The 20,220-nt window shown below is 38.2% G+C and overlaps 1 protein-coding gene across 4 annotated transcripts in view; it reads right to left on the reverse strand.

The window, feature by feature from the left end:
• The window catches only part of Cadps (calcium-dependent secretion activator 1), a 1,208,856-nt gene that overhangs the window by 1,102,614 nt on the left and 86,022 nt on the right, over window positions 1–20,220 (reverse strand). For all 4 annotated transcript variants that reach the window (XM_090389907.1, XM_090389906.1, XM_090389908.1 and 1 more), the window contains exon 3: window positions 6,534–6,703. In XM_090389907.1, the coding sequence (XP_090246033.1) occupies window positions 6,534–6,703 (170 nt within the window). The remainder of the gene's footprint in view (window positions 1–6,533; window positions 6,704–20,220) is intronic.

The raw sequence follows: 20,220 nt of genomic DNA on the forward strand, positions 1-20,220 counted from the left end.
GTGGCATTGGAGGCAAATTGTTGCTATGGGTAAAGGGATGGTTGAGTGGGGGAAGACATAGTGCTAATCAATGGAAACTGCTCTTCGTGGACTTAGTGGTGTCCCTCAGGGTTCAGTGTTGGGTCCATTGTTGTTTTCTGTATTTATAAATGATACTGATGATGGTATATCAGATTTAATGTCCAAGTTTGCAGATGATATGAAGGTGACAGTACACTGCTGCATCAGGATCTAGAAAAGTTGAGCAGATGGGCTGAGAGGTGGCAAATGAAGTTTAACATTGACAAATGTAAAGTACTACACATGGGAAGCAGTAATCCCAGAGTAATGTATCAACTCTGTGATACCAAACTGACAGTGGTAGAGAATGAAAAGGACCTGGGGGTAATTTTGCAGGTAGATATGAAGTTTTCTGAGCAGTGCAGACGGTCTGAAAGAGTAGCTCATTGTGCCTTGTCAAGGATATACAGGAATTGTTCTAGCAGGGATAAGGAGGTGATTATCCCCTTGTATAAGGCAATAGTCACACCATGAGTACTGTATACAGGTCTGGAGACCTCATTTTAAGAAGGATGTAGAGATGTTCGAATGAATACAGAGAAGGGCAACAAGATTAGTGAATGGAACAAAGGATTACACTTACAAAGAAAGGCTTAAGTTTTGCAAATTACAGTGTCTGGAGACTAGGCGCCTGCAAGGTGATCTGATTGAGGTGTATAAAACCTTGAATGGTTTGAGCATGCTCAATGTGGATGGGATTCTTCCTCTTGCTCAGAATAAATCCTGAGAGGGCATACATTCAAATTGAGGAAAGACAATTATAGAATCGATGTGCAGAAGTTTGCCTTTAGCCAGCAGGTGGTTCATTGCTAGAACAAACTTCCATCTGTCATTTTAGAAGTTGATAGCTTAAATAGATTCAAGGCAGAACTTGACAAACATTTGGAGTGAGTGGATGGGTTAAATAGGGGATTTTTTTTGGCTGATGCTATATAAGCTTGCTTTCTTGCATCATGTGCCTAATGCTAATGATAATCTTAGCGATTTTTTCTTCCCAATGGAGCCTTTATCTCGTGGCTATTCCTAACCTTGTGTTGTTTGGCATTACAAGAATGTAAAATTTGATAACCAACAAGATTTCTTTTATTCTTTCTTTGGTCAGATTACTGTTTCAAAACTTCTGATGTCAACATTTGCTCAGATCATGTCAGTGAAATTATTCTTGTAGGAATGGAATCCTTTATTCCACACTCCATTTTAAAAGTGTGTCCTTTATGTAAATCTTGGTTTTCCAATATATGTGCTAAGTCTATTCAAGAGAAGAATGTTGCATATCGCAATTGTCTTGTTTCCAATTCTTTGTTTTATTTTCTGCCTGCACCAGATCTCGCAACAATTGTAAAGTAGTTATTAATCAGTCCAAATTAGATTTTGACCAGGTTAAGAGTAGAAAACTTGCTTCTTGCCCTAATGGTAGCCGAGCATTGTGATCTCTTGCCAAAGTGACTGGCCGCAAATTTTGCCCATCTCTGCTCAAACCTCTGTCAAAACCAGAGGTTTCTATTGTCATGAAGCATAAAGCTGACCTGCTAGCATGCCATTTTTCTTCCAAATCATGTATTAATGATCTTGGTAAAATACCTCCAACCATTCCTAACACACTCCATTCACTACCTCCTGTGCCCTTCTGTCAAAAGGATATCAGAAAGATTTTGAACAATACTGATGCCAAGAAAGCTCCAGGTCTTGATGGTATTTCTTTGCTTGTTCTCAAAACCTGTGCTCCTCAATTTACTCCTGTTCTTTGCCACCTTTTTTCTCTTTCTTATTCCAAAGGTGTTTTTCCTTCTGCTTGGAAATTTGATCATATCCAGCCAGTTCCTAAAAAAAGGTGACAAATACCTCCCATCCAATTATCATCCCATTTCAATTACTTCTACTCTTTCTAAAGTAACAGAAAAATCAATTAACCGCGAACTCTAAAACTATGTAGAAACCTTTCGTCTGATTAACGATCGCCAGTATGGATTCCATCAGTCAATCCAAAGGTGATATTCTGTCTGAATGCTCACTGAGGGTGATTGTAGATGGCTCTCTGTCTTCTAACTTCTCCACTAATGCTGGTGTCCCCCAAAGTTCAGTTGCTCCCCCCCCTCTCTTTTCCTCTTGTATATTAATGACCTTCTTCCATTGACTGGAAGGTCATTAATATACTATCCATAGTTTTGCCGATGACAGCACATCGGCATCAACTTTTCAAAAATCTGCTACCAATTCCTTAAATGCCGATCTCCAGGTAATTCTCCAGTGGGGCAAAGACAATTTAGTTGATTTCAATCCTTCTAAAACTCAGTCATGTCTTATATCTCGCAAAAAGGATTCTTTAGCTCCTATACTTATCTTTGGTGACACTCCAATTTCTAGGCAAGATGATATATCTCTTTTGGGGATTACCCTGACTTCTAATCTCTCTCTCTTGGTACAAGCACATTACAAATATTGCTTCCTCTGCATCTAAAAACTTGGTGTTCTCTTTCACTCTCAGTGTAACTTTTCTTCCAAACAGCAATTCACTCTGTAAAAATCGCTAACCTGTCCTACCATAGAATATGGTTTCCACATCTGGGGTGGTGCCTCCAAAACCTCTCTCAGGTTCTAGATTTCATTCAGAAGAGGGCAGTTAGGTTAATTAATGATTCATCTCTAACAGAGTCTCTCCACTCTCTGTCTCATACACATACTGTTTCTACTGTACTTCCACGGGCACTGTTCTTCCGAAGTGGCATCTATATTCCTGCTCTCTCTGTCAAAACAGTACGAACATGTGCCGCCACCAGTCAACATCCATTTACTGTCCAACTTCAAACTCACAGAACCAACTTTTCATCTTACTCGTTTATTCATTCAACTGCTGTTTTTAAACTAACACCTTGCTTTCCAGTCTGCTGCAATATTCCAATGGAAGCAGTGCAAGAATCACTTTCAACTCAGCCAGTGGCTGCTATTAATCTATCAATCTGCGTATCCATTTCTCCAGAACCAGCAGTTTTCCAAGCCATCTAACACTTCCTTGAGAGCAACAGCAAATATTCTTACACGCCTTCCATTTAAGTATATCCCATCCCTGAAAAAGTAGTCTTTCCTGTTCACAAGCACAGGCCAAGCTGAAAACAATTCTACTCCATGAGCCTTATATGGTCTCTCCAGGTCCAAACTGATTGTCAATCATTTTTTTTTTTTTTTTATGAAAACCCCAAACACGAAAGGTATCAAAACCTATAGTACTTAGTACCGTGCATGGGTTGAAGGAGAAGTATGGGGGGAGGGGGATGCCGGAAACTTTGCTCTAGAGACTAAACATGGGTTTCACCACTTCAAGCCTCCAATAAGCAAAGTGGTGATATTTCACTGGTTGATAAAAGTCATCTACCACCTACGTCAGTTTGCACCTATTCTGTCTTGGCAGAAATGCTAACGCTTTCAAATTTAATCCTAATTTGGGGCTTTTCTTCAATGTTCCCCTGTACTTGTAAATAAATCCTCAAACCTAGTCTTAATATCATTAGTACTAATATGTATGACAGTATCAACTTTTGTGCCTTAAAAGGTAGCTACTCTCTATCATCAACTTTTGCCTCTGGCAGACATACCCTAATCCTATTCCACTTTCTTTTTACAAAATAAATTTTCTGTTTCCCTGGAAATGGAGTCATTTACAACAAACTCCATGTGGGAAGTGCTTTCTGCTGTGGAGAATTTTGTTTAATGGAATGGTCAAGGGTAGTAGTCTCCAGTTGTATCACAATTATGCTAATCAATTGGCCTTTCATATGTAATATCGTAACACATTCTGAGTGTGGTACAAAACTGTATATGGTAATTGCAGTTACTAATTATCTACAATTACCATTCATTTCACTTGCTGTCTTACAATCTTCTTCAATGCTGACAATATAAGATTAAACTGTCAATTATATATTAGAACATAAAAATATAAATAAAATGACTAAAAAATTATAAGAAGAATCAAAAATATTCAAAAATTTCATGTAAATTGGCATATTGAAAAATTTAATGTAAATTGGCATATTCGAAAATATTTGTTGATATTTCATATTATATATTTTGGCTATTTATAAATTATTTTATGAATATTTCCTTCTGCAATACCCCTCAACTTCATTCCCCCTCCTTTTTTTGTTTCATTTTTACAAGTATGGCTTAATTTATTTTCTCTACACTGATTTGCCATGCTACTGCTATTCAATTTAATTTTTCTTCTAATTTCAAGCAACATGCGGCAGATTATGCATTAGTGCTGCCCCTGATGTTTGCGATGCTAATTTTAATTTAATTATTTTTCCTTTTATCATAAATAATTTTCTTAATTTTCATCTTATTGTAATCATTTAATTTTTCAATTTAAGTTACATGGTAGTACTGAGTTGACAGCTAACTATAGCCCAATTTCTGTTATGTATTCCAGCTTAACAGTGATTTTGTCAGAAGAACCTAGTACTCACATGGCATTGCCATGTTTGTTATTGTTATTTGTTATTTGGTTTAGGAGCATTAGCTGTACTGTTGTTCCGGCCATATTGTTCCGGGATATGCGGTGGTCATTCCCTGACCTTTCCGCATCCTCTGTATTTGGTTATTGTTATTTGTTATTTGGCTTTTTTTTTTTTAGGAGCATTAACAACTAAGGCCATATTGCTCCAGAATATGCGGTGGTCATTCCCTGACCTTTCCGCATCTTCCGTATTTGGTGGTGACGGGCTCGAACCCCGGTCTAATCAAGAAGCGTGTGCTATGCACTACTTCCCACCTGGCTACGGAGGCGCCTCACATTGCCATATGAGTATTAGGTTCTTATATTATGATTTTTCACTACATAAGGGCCACCATTATTCAAATCCATTGCATCTGCGGATCAATCGGTGTATTGGTTAGCGTATGCATACATTTGTCTAAAGTTTGAAATGCAGTGATTCCCTGACCATTATTTGCCTTGTGTTCTGCCATCGAGATGGGGCATAATGGTCAGTCTATTTCATTTTATTTATAATTTTAGTTGGTTCAGTATTGAAGTTGGTTTTTGTTTCATTTCTAAGTGATATTTCTAGACCAGGTGCTAGTCAGAGGGCACCGCTAAATATCATGTAAATTGGCATATTCCAAAATATTTGTCAATATTTGATATTATATATTTTTGCATTTTCTAAATTATTTTATGAATGTTTCCTTCTACAATATCCTTCTCTTCACCCCCTCACCCCTTTTTTTTGTTTCATTTTACAAGTATGTTTTAGTTTATTTTCACTCCACTGGTTTGCCATTTTATTGGCATTCAATTTAATTTTTATTCTATATAAATATATATATTAAGACACTGTTATACTACATGAATTGGAAAACAAAACAGATTTTTATTGATACTTATATCATTTACAAATTTACTTCTAAATTTTATGGTTTATAAACACTATGTTTCAAGAAATAATTATTTTCAATAGTAATTTAAAGGACTTCAATAACTCTGTGAGCAATTCTGTTTCCCAACTAGGCTAAACTAATGAAAATGCATGTGTTCATATCAAACTCTGAGCTAAATCTCCAAACAGGTTTTGCAATATGTACTTCTCAAATTATAAAATAGTATCCTTTGTCTAAAATGTAATTTCATCATGAGATATTATTTTATGCCCACCCTATATTTAAACATACTCTTTAATGAGAGAAAATTCAATGTCATCGACGGTCATCCCATTTCATTATCCCAATTCATTGGTTCTCTTCACTTACTATTTTTTAATACATTATAATTAATAGCAACAAGTTTGTTTTTTTTGGTTTTTTAGGAGCATTAGCAACTAAGGCCATATTGCTCCGGGATATGCGATGGTCATTCCCTGACCTTTCCGCATTCTCTGTATTTGGTGGTGACAGGCTCGAACCCCGGTCTAATCAAGAAGCGTGTGCTATGCACTGCTGCTCCTTCGCACCTGGCTACGGAGGCGCCTAGCAACAAGTGATAAGTTAAGATTATTTATGCTGTACTTTCTTTACTTAAGAAAGTTAGTTACATAACTGTTTCCACCTGAAAGTTGAATGGTATTATGGATACTGAAAAGTGCTTCTAACAAAGTCTCTCTTATTATAGGGACAAAGTATAATTTTAATAAATTGGTTTAATAAAATAAACTAATATGAAAATTTAAACTAGAATCATTCTTAGCAACAATTAAGACATTTTACACAATTTTTTTAATACTTACACTATTCAAAAATGTATACCACCACTAACATTAAAACTTGATATTATAATTTCTATGTCCCAATTTTTTTTTTTTCACTTATACTTTTAACAACTGATTCAAATGTATGTAAAAAACTTATTAAATGTGATTCTCATTAAGAAACACTAAATTCATTTTTAATATGATGAACAGACATTCAAATATGAAGAGAGTTAACTGTATTCACTCAAGAAATAAATTATAAGTTAATATCAAAACACAAAACTTTCCTACCTGTGATTGTAACGTTTCAACTTTTGAAGACCATACTTTACATCTGCACCACCCTTGGCTACTGGAAGGCTTTCCAAGTTTACCATCAATTGACTGATGGAAGAACGTTGTTCCTCCATATATAAGCTTTCCATCTCCTTGAGCACAAATTTTGGCATCAATTTGCGATTCTATAAGATGAACATAAAATGTACATCTCAATTTTGCATTTTGTACTTCTTTCTTAGAAGTGTCTAAAAAAAAAAAAAACACCTTTAAAGGTAACCAGTGGAAATTATTTCAAATCATTAGGTGATTAAATTTCTACTTCATTAACAAAAATATCATTTTTGTTTGTCCACCGCAAGTTACAGCAAATGGCAAACAGTAATTTCTTAAAACCACAGCTAGTATTAGTAGTTGCAAATGTTGCAAGAAAGCAAGGTTAAAGAGCATCAACCAAAAAAATAAAATAAAAAAAAGAACACTATCCACCTCTTCTGCACATCCTCTTTAACAATTTTTCTAATCTTTCATTAAATTTAATCGAACTATCTGATTTCACACCAGCTGGAAGCATTTTCCAACAATTGTCTATTCTCTAAAAAACAAAAAGCAAATTTTTACCCATCTATCCTGAAACCATACTTTTTTTCAATTCAAATTTATGTCACAAAGGTGACAAATTAAAATTGAAAAAAAGTGTGGCTGTAGATGAAAGAGTAAAGATGTGATCAGCATAGCTGCCACCACTTACTTTCAAAAAGTAGGAAATTTTGCCTTTCAGAAAAAGCAGAAAAAAAATCAGTCCCCCCCTCCCCAGCTTCTTCAACTGGGACTTTTTTTGCCTTGAAATTTAAATTTTGCAGAACCATAAACATTTTATATTACTACACCTCACTCATATAATTTATCATGTTAAAAGAGGAATTACTTGCAAACATTACAAATGGAAGAGAAATTGCTGAAGCTAAATATAAACAAGTTAGCTAATATACAGGATACATTACATTTCAGGCACATTAGCAAATTAGCAAATTCTGATTTATGACATAAGAAGTCAACCTGTCACTTTTGAAAATGTGTTAAAGGTTCCTAAAATATTCTAAGCAAGCACTGAAATTCTGAAATGGATCAGGGATTGTAACTGTTCCAAATTTATAGTAATATTTCTGTGTGTGTGTGTGTGGGGGGAACTTGGAAGAGAATGCTATGAAATTGGAATTGCACTTAAAACTACCTGAGGAGGCAACAGAATAAATGTTGAAAATTTGGTAGCAATTCACATTTTTCTTGCCAATGAATGCAAAAAGATACTTTCGTTTAAGGTCAATCGTTGTGGGGCGAGGATGAGGGGGCTGTGAAATAGTAACTGGACTTAAAATTTTCCCAAGGACCAACAGAACATAGGTTAAAAATTTTGGCCTCAATCTGACTTTTCATTCTAGAGTAGTACGAAAAATATATTTGCATTTATATGAATAATTTCTGTGGTGTTTGATTCAAAGTGACTGATGTTCCAAACTTTCCAGGGAACCAATGAAACACAATAATGTAATGTTGATGGAACATTTTCTTATTAAGTAATGTCTAAATATCTGATAACATACTTTCATTACAAGTTAGGTAATGTAAGAGTGCATTATGTTGTAGGAACATTCTATTTTTTTTTCTTAAAATTAATTGAATTCGTTTTCATTTACAGTGATTAACATTAATTAATTTACAGTGATTAACATTAATTAATTTACAGTGATTAACATTAATTTTGAGGTAACATTAATTAATTTCTTTGACTAATTACTAAGATTATAACTTCATAAAATACTTAACAAAATCCTATAGTTTTATATTCTCAAAACATAGCTGTTCAGTTTAATTACGACTGTATAGCCCACATACACTTTTAAATAAAAAATAATTTTATTAATTTTATTTTATTTTTTTTAAGATTTGTATTCAACCAGAAACAGTAGTGATGGATGGTTGGAACAAATGACGTGTAATACACTTTATTAACATAGTCACCAGACAAAATGACACATTTATGCCACCCTCAATATACTTTAGCAGGCCAGTTTTGCAGAAGTCCTCTAACTGTCTGATGAGATGGTTTCTGCTGCTGGGTCAAACCATGACTCAGCAGCAAAAATCACCTCATTATCAGCAACAAAGGATTTCCAGCGAAGAAAGAACTGCGGGGTAGAAAAGGAGAAGAAATCTGCGAGTACAAGGTTGGGGAGAATAAACAGGACGCAGCGATATTACAAACACGCACTCATGGACACACCTCACGGCAGCATTTGAAGAATGCACAGGAGCATTATCATGGAGCAGGCGACACCTACTGATAGCTTTCCCATCTTTTTTCTTTTATAGCAGCACACAGCTTTATGAAGAGGTTGAAATAATACTTCGCCATTACAGTACAGCCCTTTTGAAGGTAATCTATTAGTATTACACCATGCTAATCAAAAAAAAAATGACACTATCACCATGCCAGCACTTGGTTGCACCTTTGCTTTTCTGGAAGGGTGATGTTTCTGCATGCTTCCATTGCTTTCACATTTGTAACATGGTGTTAAGAATATTGTTGGTAGTTTCTTGCCATGTATTCGAGTAATTTCCTTGCAGTATCCTGGTTGCAGGAGTGACCTCCCCCCACCTCTGGGGAATTTGTTCATGATAACCCTTTTATTTGTTCATAGACAAATCCCCAGTGGTCATCATTTCCAGTTGTGGAAACAAGGTGCTCCCAGGAGCACTGTTTCCACTGGTGTATCATGACGGTATATTCGTTTCTTGCATTTCGATAGTTCTGTCAGAGGGCGTCCACTTCAGCAGCAGGCCAGGAGCTCCGTGCATATTGGAAGCTTCTGCACCGGTTCTGAACCTCATTTCTTTAGTTTTGGGATCATAGTAATGGATCCAAGTTTCATCCACAGTAATTAGCCAACATATAAGTTTGCGCAATGGCATCATGTCTACACATAGCCAACTACTAAGTAGTTACAAAGTGGCATCATTTAAGTATTCCTCATATTGTGAATACCTTCTCAATGAGATACATGATATTGCATTACCTTGAATAAGCAATGCTTCACCAATGAAGAAGACTACTGTTACTTATTCTCGGCAAAACCACTGCCCATATGGCACTGTTTCAGAGCTTATTGGCTCTTTGTCGGTGGGTGGGCAGGTGTTGCAAGGATGAAACCCGGTTGCGAGTATAACTTCAGAATATGAGAGATGCCTGATGGTGTACAGTAATTAAGAATTACCTACTGCGTTTAGGACAATAACCTCAGGTTACAAAGAAGTTAGTTAACTTCTATGTAACTTGACATTAGTTAACTTCTATGTAACCTGAGGCTACTGCCCTAAACAAATTATGTAATTCTTCATCATGGTAATTAGCTGTGGAAAAAACCACTTTTGTTTTCAAGCACATAAACAACATTTTGAGTGCACATTTTACCCTTTCCTTCTTCCAGTAAGGGGTGAGAAGTCTGGGAACCAATCTAGCACACACACACTTTACTCATATGAAACTGTTAAATCGATGATGTTATCCACAGATTTCGAGCTCTAATTGGAACTTCTACAATAACGCGAGTTTCTACACTAATTTCAAGCTCTGCTGCAATCTTCCAGGTTCAATGCTTCAATTTTGCCAACAATCTCTTCTGTTACAGCAGTTAATATTAGTAAATTCAGATGATGCAAGAAACCAAGCTTATATAACACCAGCAAAAAAAAAAAAAAAAAACTTCTAATTTCACCCATCCACTTGTTTCAAATGTTTGTCTAGTTCTGCCTTGAATCTATTTAAGCTATCAACTTCTACAATGACAGATGGCAGTTTGTTCCAGCAATCAACCACCCGTTGGCTAAATGCAAACTTCAGACATCTGTCTTTCATCAATTTGGATTTATGCCCTCTCAGGCAATTATGAGCAGGAGTAAAAGTCCCATCAGCACTGAGCATGCTCAAACCATTCAAGGCTTTATCCACCTCAATTAGATCACCTCGCAGGAGCCTAGTCCACAGACAGTGTAATTTGCAAAATTTAAGCCTTTCTTCGTAACAGCAAACCTTGGTTCCATTCACTAATCTTGTTGCCCTTCTCTGTACTTCTTCAACAGCAACTATATCCTTTTTAAAATGAGGCTTCCAGACCTGTATACAGTAATCAAGGTGCGGTCTGACCATTGCCATATTAGCATGTTAGCATTAGCATAGGCATTTGATGCAAGAAAGAAAGCTTATGCAGCATCAACCAAAAAAATAAATAAATAAAAAATAACCACTTCCACTTCACCCCTCTGTTCGTTCGAAATACCTGTCCAGCTGAGTCTTAAACTTATTTAGGCTATCAACTTCCATGACAAGGGATGGAAGTCTGTTCCACCAACCAACCACCTGTTGGCTAAAGGCAAATTTCCTCACATCTATCCTACATCTGTCTTTCCTCAATTTGAATTTATGCCCTCTCAGGTGATTATTCTGAGCAAGAGGAAGAATCCCATCAGAATTGGGCATGCTCAAACCATTCAAGGCTTTATACACCTCTATCAGATCACCTCGCCGGTGCCTAATCTCCAGACACTGTAATTTGTAAAACTTAAGCCTTTCTTCGTAAGAGCACCCCTTTGTTCCATTCAATAATCTTGTTGCCCTTCTCTGTACTCATTCCAGCAGCTCTACATGCTTCTTGAAATGAGGCCTCCAAGCCTGTATACAGTACTCTAGGTGTGGCCTGACCATCGCCTTATACAAGGGAATAATCACCTCCTTATCCCTGCTAGAAAAATTCCTATATATCATTGACAATACACTATGAGCTACCCTTGCAGCCCATCTGCACTGCTCAGAGAACTTCATATCTGCCTGCACAACCACCCCCAAGTCCCTTTCGTTCTCTACCACTGTCAGTGTAGTACCACAGAGTTGATACATTGCTCTGGGGTTGATGTTTCCCATATGTAGTACTTACATTTGTCAATGTTAAACTTCATTTGCCACCTCTCAGCCCATCTGCTCAACCTTTCCAGATCCTGTTGCAGCAGTATAGCATCAGTAGTGTCCTTAACAACCCTGCCAACCTTCGTATCGTCTGCAAACTTGGACATTAAGCTTGATATACCATCTTCAATATCATTTATAAATACAGAAAACAATAATGGACCCAATACTGAAACCTGAGGGATTCCACTAATAACATTAGTCCACGATGAACAGAGTCCATTGATTACCACTTACTTCCTTAATTTGCTTCCAATGCCACACTGGTCAAATTTGTGCAGCAGTCTTCCATGTGCAATAGTATCAAAAGCCTTTCTAAGATCCAAGTATATAATATCAAAGTTATTCCCTGCATCCAGTTCTTTTGTGACTGCATCATAGTATCCAATAAAATTGGTCAGGAAAGACTTCCCCTTAACAAAACCATGCTGTGTCCGAGTTATAACTGAAGTCTTGTCTAGATGATCCTGCAGTGCTTCTTTAACCAGTGCCTCCATTAATTTTCCAAGAACAGAAGTTAAACTCACAGGTCTATAATTACTTGTGTCAGCCTTTGATCCTACCTTGTGAATTGGGGTCACATTTGCACATCTCCAGTCCATGGGTACCTCCCCTGAGTCCAAGGAAGCTCTCATAATTATGGCTAAGGGTTTGCTTACTTCCTTTGCTGTCTCCTTTGATATAACTGGATAGATCCCATCTACCCCAGGTGCCTTTCTTGTGTTTATCTTCAACAATTTCTCCTCCACTTTACTCTCAGTTATTACAAGATACTCTAGCTTACTGCCAGAGTTGAATACACCTCTGGCATTCCCAACGCTGAATAACTCCTCATGTGTGAATGTCGATGCAAAATATTCATTTAGTTTGTTAGCTACAAATGGAAGTTTGTAGTTTGTTTGCTACTATATAGAGGGGGGATAATCAGCGCCTTATCCCTGATAGAACAATTCCTCTATATTACTGACAAAACACCATATCTGCCTATTTCATATCTGCCTACACAGTTACCCCAAGGTCCTTTTCACTCTCTACCACTGTCAATGTAGTAATACACATTTATACATTACGCTGCGTTTACTGCTTCCCATATGCAGTACACTAAATTTGTTAATGTTAAACTTCAGCTACCACCTCTCAGCCCATCTACTCAACTTCTCTAGATCCTGTTGCAACAGTGTACAGTCATTAGTATCATTAACCAGGCCGACTTTTGTATCATCTGCAAATTTAGAAATTAAGCCTGACATACCATCATCAATATAATATCAATGAATACAGAAAACAACAATGGACCCAACACTCAACACTGGGTGATTCCACAATAACGTTAGTCCACGAAGAGCGGTGTCCATTGATAACCACTCTCTGTCTTCCCCCACCCAACCATCCCTTTTTCCATAGCAGCAATTTGCCTCCAATGCATACAGCTTCAATTTGTGCAGCAGTCTTCTATGTGCAACAGTATCAACAGCCTTTCTAAGATCCAAATATAGGATATAAAAATTATTCTTTGGATCCAGTTCCTTTGGATCAAGCTCTCAGCTGCCCACATCAACGCCAGAGCTTGCACTTGGGCATCGCGTGACACAGAGACAACCCCCAAGGCAGAATGCACTGGTCCCGAAGGAACTAGTAGTTGTTGGTGACTCTATTGTCAGGGAAACGGGGAACATGCTTTGTAAAAAAGATAGGTGGAACAGGACCAGGGTATGTCTGCCAGGGGCAACTGTTGATGACGTAGAGCTAATATCATCTTTTAAGGGCACAAAAGGTGATATAGTTGTACACGTTGGCACAAATAATATTAAGAGTAGGAGACCGGCAGAATTACTTAACAAGTACAGGTCACTGTTGAACAAAAGCCGAGAATTAGGGTTGAATTTGAAAGTGTCTGCAATTCTGCCCAGACACGATAGGAGGGAGTATATGATGAGAGCCTTGTCGATCAATTCGGCCCTGGAAAGATTGTGCAAGGCTCAAGGGGTAGAATTTTTTTCAGCCTGGACTGTACTTGTTAACAGGAGAGATTGCTTCTACAGGGATGGGATACACTTAAATAGAAAGGGTGCAAGAATATTTGCTGATGCTATCGAGGCAGTGTTAGGTGGGTCGGAAAACTGCTAGCTTGGGGGAGACAAAGACCAATAGATTGACAGCAGCCACTGGCAGAGTTGAAAGAGATTCTTGCACTGCTTCTATTAGAATGAGCAGAAGCCTGAAAAACAAGATGCATGGTATTTCAGAGACTGCTGGGAGGCCATTGCGGTACAAGTAAACACATGGGTTGTGTTAGGGTAGCTAAGAATAGAAACAGGGGCAGGTATACTTGCGTGTACACCAATGCTAGGAGTTTAGTAAATAAATTTGATGAATTTGAGGTATTGCTCAAAACATCAAAGGCAGATATTGTTGGGATATCAGAGACGTGGTGTCACACAGATATAAGGGATGCAGAAATGCAATTTGGGGAGGACAACGTCTACAGAAAGGATAGACAGGATAGGAAAGGGGGAGGGGTTATGCTATTAGTTAAGAAACACATAAAAACCAAGGAAGTGAAGCCAGTCGACATCGCTGGACAGTGCAGTGTTGAGTCAGTTTGGTGTGACATAAGCATTGGGAGATCAAAATTGAGAGTAGGAGTGTGCTATAGGCCTAATGACTCTGATGAGTATAATAAGGAACTGTACAGGGAAATAGAGTGGGCCAGTAAATCAGAGAGTCTTATAATGGGAGATTTTAATTTCCCAGATATTGACTGGAATTTGGGGGCTGGTTACTCACACACTAGCAGGGCTTTTGTGGATTTATTGGATGATTGTTTTCTACATCAGCATGTTCGGGAGGCAACTAGAGGGAGTAATACTCTTGATTTGATTATCAGCAGTGATTCTTCATGCATTAAGAATCTGCAGATAAATGAACCACTAGGTGGCAGTGATCACAGTGTGCTGAAGTGGGATTTACTGAAAGAGGTAACTACCATTAGGGGTAAAGGGAAGGGTTATTGCTTCCGTAAAGGCGACTACGATGGACTGAGACAGTATTTAAATTCTATACAGTGGGACCAACTGATGATGTTACCAACAGCAAATTCAAAATGGGAAGCATTCAAAGAACTGATCTTGGAAGCTACTAGGCTTTACATACCAACTAAGAAATATTGTTCAAGGTTTAGGCCAAAATGGATGTCAGATGAACTAATGAGGCATATGGCAGAGAAGAAAAATGCATGGGATACTTACAAATTAACACATGACACAGAAGCCTATGATAGATACAAGTTGATATGCAACCAAGTTACAAAGGAGGTTAGGCAGGCGAAGGCAGATTACGAGAAATCCTTGGCAAGGGATGCAAAGAAAAACAGCAAAGAGTTCTTTACTTATGTAAACTCTAGAAGGAAGGGGATGAATCAGATTGGTCCACTTGATATTGATGGGTCAACTGTTGATGATCCTGCTAAGGTAGCTAACAAACTAAATGAATATTTTGCATCGACATTCACACATGAGGAGTTATTCAGCAAGGGGAATGCCAGAGGTGTATTCAACTCTAGCAGTAAGCTACAGAATCTTGAAATAACTGGGAGTAAAGTGGAGGAGAAACTATTGAAGATAAACACAAGAAAGGCACCCGGGGTGGATGGGATCTATCCAGTTATATTAAAGGAGGCAGCAAAGGAAGTAAGCAAACCCTTAGCCATAATTATGAGAGCTTCCTTGGACTCAGGGGAGGTACCTATAGACTGGAAATGTGCAAATGTGAACCCAATTCACAAAGGAGGATCAAAGGCTGACACAAGTAATTATAGACCTGTGAGCTTAACTTCTGTTCCAGGAAAATTAATGGAGGCACTGGTTAAAGAAGCACTGCAGGATCATTTAGACAAGACTTCAGTTATAGCTCAGACACAGCATGGTTTTGTTAAGGGGAAGTCTTGCCTGACCAACTTGATTGGATACTATGATGCAGTCACAAAAGAACTGGATGCAGGGAATAACTTTGATATTATATACTTGGATCTTAGAAAGGCTTTTGATACTGTTGCACATGGAAGACTGCTACACAAATTGGAGCAGTGTGACATTGGAGGCAAATTGCTGCTATGGATAAAGGGGTGGTTGAGGGGGAGAAGACAGAGAGTGGTAATCAATGGACACTGCTCATCGTGGACTAATGTTATTAGTGGAGTCCCTCAGGGCTCAGTGTTGGGTCCATTATTGTTTTCTGTATTTATAAATGATATTGATGATGGTATATCAAGCTTAATGTCCAAGTTTGCAGATGATACAAAGGTTGGCAGGGTTGTCAAGGACACTACTGACACTATGCTGCTGCAACAGGATCTGGAAAGGTTGAGCAGATGGGCTGAGAGGTGGCAAATGAAGTTTAACATTGACAAATGTAAAGTACTACAAATGGGAAAAAGCAACCCCAGAGCAACGTATCAACTCTGTGGTACTACACTGACAGTGGTAGAGAATGAAAGGGACTTGGGGGGTGATTGTGCAGGCAGATATGAAGTTCTCTGAGCAGTGCAGATGGGCTGCAAGAGTAGCTCATGGAGTATTGTCAATGATATACAGGAATTTTTCCAGCAGGGATAAGGAGGTGATTATTCCATTGTACAAGGCAATGGTCAGGCCACACCTAGAGTACTGTATACAGGTCTGGAGGCCTCATTTCAAGAAGGATGTAGAGCTGCTGGAACGAGTACAGAGAAGGGCAACAAGATTAGTGAATGGAACAAAGGGGTGCTCTTACGAAGAAAGGCTTAAGTTTTGCAAATTACAGTGTCTGGAGACTAGGCACCAGCGAGGTGATCTGATAGAGGTGTATAAAGCCTTGAATGGTTTAAGCATGCTCAATGCTGATGGGATTCTTCCTCTAGCTCAGAAAAATCACCTGAGAGGGCATAAATTCAAATTGAGGAAAGACAGATGTAGGATAGACGTGCGGAAATCTGCCTTTAGCCAGCGGGTGGTTGGTTGGTGGAACAGACTGCCATCCCTTGTGGTGGAGGTTGATAGCCTAAATAAGTTTAAGGCTCAGCTGGACAGGTATTTTGAACGAACAGAGGGGTGAAGTGGAAGTGGTTTTTTTTTTTTTTTGGCTGATGCTGCATAAGCTTGCTTTCTTGCATCAAATGCCTCTACTAATGCTAATGCTAATGCTTTCTGACTACATCATAGTATCCAATCAAATTGGTCTGACAAGACTTTGCCTTAACAAACCCATGCTGTGTCGGAGCTATAACTGAAGCCTTGTCTACATGATTCTTCAATGCTTCTTTAACCAGTGCCTCCATTAATTTCCCTGGAACAGAAGCTAAACTAACAGGACTGTAATTACCTGTGTCTCCCTTTGATCCTCCTTTGTGGATTGGGTCACATATGCACATCTCCAGTCCACGTAACTCGCCTGAGTCCAAGGAAACTCTCATAATTATAGCTAAGGGTTTGCTTACTTCCTTTTCTGTCTCCTTTATTATAACTAGATAGCCATCCACCTAGGTGCCTTTCTGAAGTTTATCTTCAACAATTTCTCCTCCACTTTACTCTCAGTTATTCCAAGATTATCTAGCTTACTGTCAGAGTATAAGAGACTTCTGACATTCCCCTCCCTGAAGAACTACTCATTTTTTAATGTAGATGCAAAATATTCATTTAGTTTGTTAGCTACCTGAGCAGGATCATCAACAGTTGAACCATCGATATCAAGAGGACCAATCTGATTCATCGCCTTTGTTCCAGAGTTTACATAAGAAAAGAATTCTTTGCAGTTTCCATTTACATCCTTTGCCAAATAATTCTTATAATAAGGCTTTCACTGCCTAACCTTCTTTATGACTTGGTTACAGACCAGCTTGTATCTTCCATAGGCTTCCGTGTCACCTGTTAATTTATATGTATCCCTTGCTTTTTTCTTCTCTCCCACATGTCTGATTAGTTAATCTGACATCCATTTAGGCGTAAATCTTGAACAATATTTCTTAGGTGGTGAAAAGCCTAGAAGCTGCCAAGATCAATTCTTTGAAGCTTCCCATTTTGAATTTGCTGTTGGTAACATCATCAGTTGGTCCCATCATGTAGAATTTAAAAACTGTCTCAGACCACCTTAGTCACCTTTACGAAAGCAAAAACCCTTCCTTTTACCCCTGATGGTAGTTACCTCTTTGATTAAATCCCACTTCAGCACACTGTAATCACAGCTATCTAGTTTTTCCTCTATCTGCAGATTCTTAATGCATGAAGGATCACTACTGATAATCTGATAAAGAGTATTACTCCCTCTTGTTTTCTCCCAAATATGCTGCTCTAGAAAAGAATCATTAAACAAATCCAAAAATGCCTTGCTAGCGTGTGAGTGACCAACTGACAAATGCCAGTCATTCTCAGGGAAATTAAAATCCCCCATTATAAGACACACTGATTTACTGGCAAACTCTATTTCACTTCACAACTGCTCATTATACTCACCAACTTCATTAGGCCTATAACACACACTACACACATTTTTCCTTTCCCAGTGCTTATGCCTAAATTGACAGTTCAAGTGTGTTATAGGCGTGATGACTCTGATGAGTAAAATAAAAACTGTAGAGGGTAATAGGTGGGCCAGTAAATCAGAGAGTCTGATAATGGGAAATTTTAATTTCCCGAATACTGACTGGAATTTGTGGGTTGGTCACTCACCACACACTAGCAAGGCTTTTGTGGATATATCGGATGACTGTTTTCTATATCATCATGTTCGGGACGCAACTAGACGGAGTAATACTCTTGATCTCATTATCAGTAGTGATTCTTCAAGCATTAAGAATCTGCTGATAAAAGAACCACTAGATGGCAGTGATCACAGTGTGCTGAAGTGGGATTTACTAAAAGAGGTGACTACAATCAAGAGTAAACGAAAGGGTTTTTACTTTCGCAAAGGTGAGTATAGAGGTCTGAGACAGTATTTAAATTCTATATGGAGAGACCAAATGATGATGTTACCAACAACAAATTCAAAATGGGAAGCATTCAAAGAATTAATCTTAGACGCTACCAGGCTTTACATACCAACTAAGAAATATTGTTCAAGGTTTAGGCTTAAATGAATGTCAGAGGAACTAATGAGATATGTGGAAAAGAAAAATGCATGGGATATATATAAATTAAAGGTTGACACAGAAGCCTATGATAGATATAAGTTGATCTGCAACCAAGTTACAAAGGAGGTTAGGCAGGCAAAGGCAGATCACGAGAAATCTTTCGCAAAGGATGCAAAGAAAAACAGCAAAGATTCTTTACTTATGTAAACTCTAGAAGAAAGGGGATGAATCAGATTGGTCCACTTGATATCGATGGTTCAACTGTTGATCATCCTGTTCAGGAGCTAACAAACTAAATGAATATTTTGCATCGGCATAAACACAGGAAGAGTTATTCAGAAAGGGGAATGCCAGAGGTGTATTCAACTCTGGCAGTAAGCTAATTAATCTTGTAATAACTGAGAGTAAAGTGGAGGAGAAATTGTTGAAGATAAACACAAGAAAGGCACCTGGGGTGGATGGGATCTAATCAGTTATATTAAAGGAGGCAGCAAAGGAAGTAAGCAAACCCTTAGCCAGAATTATGAGAGTTTCCTTCGACTCGAGGGAGGTACCATAGACTGGAGATGCGCAAATGTGACCCCAATTCACAAAGGAGGATCAAAGGCTGACACAAGTAATATTGATGATGGTATATCAAGCTTAATGTCCAAGTTTGCAGACAATACAAAGGTTGGCAGGGTTGTTAAGAACACTACTGACATTACACTGCTGAAACAGGATCTGGAAAGGTTGAGCAGATGGGCTGAGAGGTAGTAGTAGTAGTGGCACTTGATGCAAGAAAGCAAGTGTAGGAGCTTATGCAGCATCAGCCGAAAAAAAAAAATAAATAAATAAAATAAAATAAAATAAAAAAAAAAATAAAAAAAAAAAATCACACCATACCCTCCAAATGCCTGTCCAGTTCCTCCTTAAATTTATTTAACCTATCAACTTCCACAACGACAGATGAAGTTTGTTCCAGCAATTAACCAACCGCTGGCTAAAGGCAAATTTCCGCACATCTATTCTACATCTATCCTTTCTTAATTTGAACTTATGTCCCCGTAGGTTCGTATTCTGAACAAGTGGGAGGATCCCATCAGAATTCAGTGTGCTCAACCCATTCAAGGCCTTATAGACCTCAATCAGATCACCGCGCAGGTGCCTAGTCTCCAGCCACTGCAATTTGCAGAACTTAAGCCTCTCTTGGTAAGAGGATCCCTTCATTCCCCTCACCAATCGTGTTGCTCTTCTCTGTACACGCTCAAGCAAATCTACATCCTTCCTAAAATGAGGCCTCCAGACCTGTACGCAGTACTCAAGGCGTGGCCTGACCATTGCCTTATACAGAGGGACAATCACCTCCTTTTCCCTGCTAGCAAAATTCCTATATATCATTGACAAAACCCCGTGACCTGCCCTAGCAGCCTGTCTGCATTGCTCAGAAAACTTCATATCTGACTGCACAATTATTCCCAGGTCTTTTTCATTTTCTACCACCTTAAGTGTAGTACCACACAGTTGGTACGTTTCTCTGGGGTTACTTCTACCCATATGCAGTACTTTGCATTTGTCAAGGTTAAACTTCAGTTGCCACT

The sequence above is a fragment of the Mastigoproctus giganteus genome, chromosome 2 (genome assembly GCF_048544385.1).
Source record: "Mastigoproctus giganteus isolate SK-2022 chromosome 2, ASM4854438v1, whole genome shotgun sequence".
Classification (NCBI taxonomy): Eukaryota; Metazoa; Arthropoda; class Arachnida; order Uropygi; family Thelyphonidae; genus Mastigoproctus; species Mastigoproctus giganteus.